The 7,907-nt window shown below is 36.0% G+C and overlaps 1 protein-coding gene across 3 annotated transcripts; it reads right to left on the minus strand.

Annotated features, from left to right (window-relative positions):
• Positions 1 to 1,196: 1,196 nt before the first annotated feature.
• On the minus strand, positions 1,197 to 6,862 carry LOC146461834 (melanocortin receptor 5-like). Of its 3 annotated transcripts, none has more exons than XM_085086379.1 (3): positions 6,814 to 6,862; positions 5,106 to 5,168; positions 1,197 to 4,204 (listed from the first exon to the last, which is right to left on the minus strand). In XM_085086379.1, exons 2-3 carry the CDS (start codon positions 5,111 to 5,113, stop codon positions 3,298 to 3,300), a joined length of 915 nt encoding a protein of 304 aa, XP_084942505.1. In that variant the 5' UTR covers positions 5,114 to 5,168; positions 6,814 to 6,862; the 3' UTR covers positions 1,197 to 3,297. The 3 variants fall into 3 exon arrangements, with proteins under 3 accessions (XP_084942505.1, XP_084942503.1, XP_084942504.1); XM_085086377.1 differs by lacking the exon at positions 6,814 to 6,862 and adding an exon at positions 6,645 to 6,729; XM_085086378.1 differs by lacking the exon at positions 6,814 to 6,862 and having other exon boundaries at positions 5,106 to 5,472.
• Positions 6,863 to 7,907: the final 1,045 nt, after the last annotated feature.

Here is a 7,907-nt window from a genome sequence, read left to right on the forward strand (position 1 = left end):
TGTTGTTGAAACCATGCTGCAAAACATTAGATGTTTCATTGTTTACATTATAATTATGTGCTCGACAGTTTTCGTAAGCAATGCATTGTATTTTTTTTTTATTTTTCGCCTTAGAATATGAGGTTTGAAAGATTAAATAACTTACCACGTAATGCCGTCAAATCAAACTTTGTTGCCATTTTTGTATTTTTTGCAATAGCCTTTTTTGTAATAAGCGTGTTGTTCAACTCTTTTGTCTATCAGTTCTTTAAGCCGTAGCATACTGCCAATAGGCCATTTCCGAGTTGCTGTAAACCTCATTATGAAAGCGAGGCTAAGTGCAAAGTTTTTATTATGAAAATTTAGTTTCCATTCACATGCAAACAAAACTAATTTTCATATGAAAAGCTTCGCACTTAGCCTCGCTTTCATAAGGAGGCTCACAGCAACTCGGAAATTGCCTATTGCAACGGAGCTGAAATGTAATATATCTTAAGTTTGTAAATATACCAAAAATTAATCTTGATTTAATATGAAATTGCGTTAAGGTTTTAAAATGTAAAATAAGAGAAAATGACAAAATATAGAAAAAGCAAAAAACAGCTCGAAAAAAAGGCTTGCTCTGGTAGAGGAGTTGGAGTGCTTGGAGTACTCGGTACAGAAGGGAGAATCGCGGGCGCATCGCAGTCTTTCCAAGTATCTCAGTAGACTAATCTCAATGGGGCAGCTGATAGCATAAACAGCTCGTCACTCAGTGTTGTTAGGTTTGTAATTTTTAGATTTGAAATAAATGCATGAGGTTCTTGGAGTACTGACTGATTAGGTTTTGAGCTGTTTTGTAATAAGATCTTGAATAGTTTCCTTAACAACTTTTATGTTGGCATGACTGAGATCTTTGCCAACAACTCTATTTGCGCAAAAAAAAATTGATCGGATTTATTGTGATTGTCTTCTCAACCCTCCCACGTGAAAAACTCCATCCGTGTTCTCAATTTCTTAGACTTCGACATTTATGAAGTATAACGATCCCATTTTTTCCAACAAATCAGAGAAAGGCGCCATTTGCATTCAAATAAAAATACGCCAAATTATTAGCTAGGACAAGCTCGAAAAAAACCGTTCGGTGCAATAGTGAAGCCTCGCCAAAAGTTAACATAGAGCTGCGTGGAACTGTGCCAAAATAAGCACCATAAGGTTAACTAGCAACTAGTGTAAGTTTTATTTCTTGAAGCTCCTTTGTACATAGCCTAGCCTTTTTAAATGGACATTAATCAGAGATAAATCGATCAAAACTGATGAATCTTAACTAACGACCTTAAATCTATTAAATCTAACACATATGCAAATAATGGCATTGATTATGTATCGAATCTGAAAAAGTACACCAGTATAAATTACCATAATACCATCAAAAAGCTGTATTGTGACTACAGTGTTATTCACTAGAAATCAGATAACGACTATAATATCTTCCTCTCTTGAATATCATCCAATATGTATTGAAATTTCACTTTTTACAGTTAAAATCAGGAAAAAATGTTAAATACTATTCACAATATAAGTAATAAACAAATGTGACAAAATGAGCAAGGAACGTTTCGATGTCTACATAACACCAGTCTTAAGTTCAGCTAAAGCAAAATGATCTCAGAACAGTTTTCAATTGATTGTCATTCAACCAAACGCTAAGTACTTGCTCCAGCCAAACATAACAGGGACCAATCAGAATTCCCAACAAGTACATGTAACCGGCGCCAAGCGCGGGAAGAACATTGGGCAAAAGTCACGATTGGTTTTGGTTTTGCTTCTCATTGGCTGAGAAAGAATGGCGCGAGTTTTACTAACCAATCAAAAGCCAAAGTAAAGCAAAACGAAAACAAAAGTAAAATTGATTTCTACAATCAATTGCAAACACCAAATTTAATATATGTAAATACATGTATAATCATGGAGTGTACTAAAGAAGTCTTAAATGCTATAAATAAGTTACCTAAATGAATAACTGTATACTCATCTAGCTGAGGTAAAAGCTACTTTAAAAATTCAAGATGACTTAAAGAGTGGTTTTCAAATGAGTGTCAAAATTACTTTCGCTAATGCTTTGGTTTGGTTCACTGCGCTCTGCAATTTGTTTCCAAAGTTCGCGTCAAAACAATCGCGGTTTGCTCGCACACGTTTTCCCTCGCTCGGCGTCGGTTACATGTATTTACATCAGGTTTTGATTGGTTCATTGAACTGTTTGCGTCTGTTGTGATTTGCTAGGGTAGTTAATCTGGCTTTGGTTTTTTCGACGCTCAAATAAAAACCGTACCGCTCTATTTAACAATTATTTGCGATGTTGCAAAACACGTTAATCTGACAAATCAGAAAACTAAAAAAAGGGTACGAAATCCAGGACACTTGTACAAACACTATATTTAGTTTGAGTAGTTTGTGTCTACTAACATCAAATATTTGTTTCTCGCTCCTCAGATAAATTTCGGCAGTGTATTGTGCCCCTCTGTCCTGAACGTTTCTTGCGTGCGACTTAGTTATTTTATGCCGGGAATGGTGGGCAAGCTCCTATTTCTGCCAATAACTCATTTTTTGTGTGTGTGTCGTTTTTCTAAAACGTTTTACACATAAATGTGATAATTGCTAAGTTAAAATAACGTTAAAATAACTCGTTTAGGAGGAAAGGCGCGCGCTAATGACGCAAGAAATTATACGTAGTAAGAATGAGCAATGTAAGCATGGAATCCCCTTAAATATAGACTATCGACATTCCTACAATAGGCTTTTATTAAGGAACAATACTGAAGAGACATCTTAACTTAGGAGGGCTACGTGAATCTGGCCTTGCATGCGCCTATCACAGGAATGCGCTCTAGATTTCAGTATCCACTCTTCCCTCGTCTATCAAAGAGCTCACAAAGACCTTCGCACTGGCTTTCTGAAATAATATTTTTCACTCATTCTAAATTGCAACATCAAATGAGACAGGGATCTGTCCCGATCGCTGGCATAAACAACACAAAACTTAATTGCACTTAACATAAATCATTGTAAACCGTAAAATGGATAATACTTCAGGATTCTAAATTTGTATTTGTCATGTTCTCATCTATTATGATCCGTTTGCAATATGAAAATGACTTAAATGACGAACCCCTCTGCCAAATGCAATAAACCATTTTATTTTTTTAAATTTACTTGGCAAGTTCTTTTTCTAGTGCCCTCGTTTTCATTATATATTTTCGATTAAAGAAATCAACGTTTATTCTAAGACTTCCAGATTAACCGATAACAAAATTACATGGTAACAAATACTCTTAGTAATCACAAGGGACCAAGGGGAATAATATCAACTTGTCTTTGCTGACGTCGAAAAAGTGAAACGAGAGCTCTTTTAAAGTCTGGCATTCTGACTGCATATAAAATAGGATTGACAAGGGAGTTTGCAAAAAACAAAACGGTGAAAGCGTGGCCAAGATGAAGCCACACCCGGTAAGAAATAAAGAATGGTAAATAGACCGACAGGACAGTAAATATCGCAATTGGTATCCACAGCAGCAAAGATACCACAGTCACAATGAACAATGTTTTGGTTAGTTTTCTTTCTCTACTGGCTGCACCATGGTGCTGAGGATGAGCCCCACAAGAAATCTTGACAGCAATGGACACATAAGAAACACAAATGACAAATAAACAAAAAGCATCGAATAAACTCCAAATATAGTCAGAGCTCACCAAGTTGCGAAGAAAATAAACAGCAATTGTAAACAGCCCAGATGTAACCCAAATGATTGTAATAAGAAATCCAAATACCCACTTTTTAAAAATACGATGTCTGAAAGGACGAAGCGTCGCGTGCGCTCTTTCTAACGAGATCGCCGCAAGGTTTGTCAGAGAAGCTGCAAGAAACAACAACAGTATGTCCACGAAAGCAAGTTTTCGGGTATCCCATAAGGAGCATAATCGTTCTAATTCCACAAATAGTGTGATTTCTGAACATCCTCCAACAAACATATCCGCAACTGCCAGGTTGATCACCAGGTACATGCTTCGCTTACGAAGACTGCGGTTTTTGATAAAAACAATAATTGTGAGAATATTAAGTGTTACTATAACAACAGACTCGGTCATGAATACTGCAAGCCAGGCAATGCACTCAGATGAAGAGAGCTCCAGGAAACTTGTTTCATTTTGTGTTCCGTTTTCTTGGTTAGAAACATTAACCATCTCTCTGAAATAAAATAAAGCGAAAGGATTGTATCATAATGAACTGTTTCTTTGTTGATTTATAGCTGTTTGGCAAAAGTGTCTACATATTCATAGGTTTGTAAATGGAAACCGAAGTAATGCTACTAAGCCAGGTAGCATTCACTATCCATGGCCACCTTTCTTCCAGCTGTAGAATCTCGTTATTGCACTGTAATTTTACATTATAAATTTCAAAGAAAAGAAACAGTGACTGTCATAATTCAGTCATAATTTGTCTTCTCATCATATGGATATTTTTAGTTTTATTGATGGTCATGTTAGAATTTGACATACATTGTATTTTTAGCTCTCACATTTCTATGTACACTTCCTATTACATTGTATTAGTTTTATAATAATTTTTTAGATAGAGGGCCACAAGTTTATTAGTTACCTCAACTATTCCGTTCCACCCTCTCTAAATAAAGTGTATTATTAGTGGTGTGACTAGCCAGTGATCCCAGAAACACATTCAACATTAACTCTTTTGAAGGCAAGCGCAAAGAAAAGTTCAAAACATTTTGCCTGTCCAATTTGTGCACGCGTTTCACAGGGGCGAAAGTTATGCTTCGTTCGACATCATATAACAGTCGTTAGCTACCGATCACTGATTGCGCACGATGTTGCATTAAACACGCATTAATACGTTTTCTTATTTTGCAAGGAAAAGTTTCAAATGTCGTTTCCGATTACAATAAGCTGCCATTTTGTCCATTTGCAACATTAATGTCACAGTTACTAAGAAATGACCGTGATTTTTTCAGGAGCTGCTGCATGATCTAAGTGTGCCAGATACTATTCAAGACTTGCGACAAACTACTTTAAATAAAAACTAAATAACCTAAAAGAAAGACCTTTCAGAATAAGAATTTTTCATTACATACCTTAACATGAAGCAAAAATCCGACTCGTCAGTGCTGGAAATAATTCTGAAAAAATACTTCCCTCTGCAACGGGAAATGTATGCTAAATTCAATATTTATATATATTTTTGTAACATGACAAAGAAAAGTTAGTGATACTTTGATTTCTGGCCTCATAATTGTTGCTTTTTTGTTACTAGAGAACTAATTGTTTTCATAACTACTAAGGATATAACATGAACGAAAATAAAGTTGAAGGATAAAGTGAACCGTTAAATCCAAGATGGCGGCTGTACATTTTTCCTCAATGCCTTGGGAACCTAACACAGCCAGTAGGCACAAAGGAAGCCATATTTTTTTGCGACATTCCTCTATCTACCAAGAAAATTGTGTATGCTAGGTTTAAAATTTATAGAACTTTTCTGCCTGTTTTAATTTGTGCTTTTAGGTTTTTCATGCGCTAGGGTTTTTGGGTAAATGCACCAGTCACCATATTTTTCGGTGTGGTAGTTTAACATTAAGGCTATGTCTATACTATGCTGTATTGCATTTTACGCGAACAGAATAATTCTCCTGGACTCCAATCCTCGCTCCTCGTTGTTGACTGCCGTTTCGGTTCGATTCTCTCTTCGGCACAACTTAAGAAAGTGTTACGAAAACCTATCCGAAATGTAACGATTCACTTTGAAGACCGAAGGAACGCAGCATCGCTCCGGCACAAAAATCAATACGAAATCGACGTTTTGTGTGTGAACGGTAGCCCTATTCGATATGTTTTTGGTGACGGCACAAGAGCTATCCGGTTTAGCTTTACCCGCGGGCTGGTATATTCAGTTATAGCGGCGGAGTAGCCTTGAGCAATGTTAGCCACGAAATTTAGCCTCCGCCTAGACTTGTTATAAGTCGACTTCTTATGGCGCCGAAAAAGAGCATTACTAGCGACGGAATCGGGAAGTGAGAAAACCAAAAGGGACTTCGGGACAATCTTCGACAAACATCCCGTCAGCTCCGCGAGCTAATCAACCTGAATCCGGTGTAAAAGATACGAAGTATGAACAAACATGCTGTGATGAATTATCCACAACAAGTTAGCAGGTGTCCTGAGCTTTCCTAAAAAGTCCTGTGAAAATAAAACGCCCTCGTTTTGGACAAGGAGATTTCTCAAGGAAACTAACTAGTTTGACAAATTTTGTTGCCCGTATGCACTCAAGAATATATATAACGTTGTATAATAACTTGGAAATACGCAAAACTACTACTTTTTTACTCTAGCAATCTTCTCGAGATGCAAATTTTTCCTTATAAAGATTTTAGTTTCCACAGCTGTTTTGCCTGTTATTGAGCAACCAAATTCTGAACTACACAAGAGAATAAAAAAAGGCTGTCGCATTCTTACTCGTTGTTAAGAAACACTAGCAAGCTCATGTGCAAGCAGGTCTTATTCTGGTACCACCGTCGTATCTAAACAACAGTTTAGTGTTCGTAACATCTTAAAAAACAGACAGCTGACTTGGTGTTCTTCATCGAGTTTTCTGAGTTCCCTTAGCTTAAATAGCTTACCTGAGTGAAGGTTACTGAGCAGTGGTGATTCTTGTTCGGAAATCAGGCGGAGAAAACCGCTTTCAAAATGTAACTCGAAAAAGAAAAACTGAGTAAAGGGTAATTTAGCAGGATACGTGCTGTGAATAATGTAAGCCGGTAATAATTGTTTCCTGTTTTAATCTCTTACCTCTCTGCGTAAACAGATGCTTGTCAATCACTTGCACGAGGCCTAGTTGACATCAGCGATATAACAACGTTAAATATAAAGAGAAAAAAAAAACAGATCTTTTCTCTATGTTGTTATGCCCATGTCATTATGTCATTATGTCGTTATGTTGCTAGTGTGAACCAGGCTTTACACACTGGCATAGAGAACATACGTGGGCGTCTTAAAGACCTAGTACAGCTATTGTGCACAGGAAACAGGCTATGAAGTTTGTGATATAGCAGCTATCTCAGCTAATGCTTCGCCTCATTATTTCAACAATATAATTAGCATAAAGGACAAAACTAGCTAATGACAGATAAATAGTCTTCAAAAATTAAAAGTGCTTGGCAAAAGGAGCATTTTCGGAAAATTTGTGCGTGGCAGGTTAAACAGTATTTTGATAAACGAACGTCGTGAGTATAAAAAATTGGCAAACAATGTATGGCAACTCTTGTCACCAAGCCATGCATTCTTTTTAAATTTCTATTATCAAGTCAAATTTCTCAGTGTCGTCAATATTTAAACCGAAAAGCAAGAGTGACATGTTCTTTTAGTTTAGAGTGTACATTTGTTCGGAGCCGGTTGTTTGATATATGCAAATGAGGCAAAATGTAAACAATGACGTCAGCAAATATCTCTCTTACAGTTTATTCAATGCTTGGTTTTTATTTCATTGTTATGTCATGTTATTTCACTATTATTATCATTATCATTATCATTATCATTATCATTATCATTATCATTATCATTATCATTATCATTATCATTATCATTATCATCATCATCATCATCATCATCATTATCATTATCATTATTGTTATTATTATTATTATTATTATTATTATTATTATCATTATTATTATTATTATTATTATTATTAATTCACGGTTTGTCCATATGCTATAATGAATACCCGCTGATATTATCCTGTGAATCGAAGATCGAAGTTTCCTATAAAACTTCCGTTGCAGCTGTTCCAAGGCTGGATTTTTAAATTTTTAAGCTTAAAAGTTTGGTCTCAAAAGTTCAAGGCCTTTTCTTAATTTGGTGGAATAAAGCCTCAATAGTCATAT

Source organism: Pavona decussata, unplaced genomic scaffold (genome assembly GCF_977016875.1).
Source record: "Pavona decussata unplaced genomic scaffold, jaPavDecu1.1 SCAFFOLD_194, whole genome shotgun sequence".
NCBI lineage: Eukaryota > Metazoa > Cnidaria > Anthozoa > Scleractinia > Agariciidae > Pavona > Pavona decussata.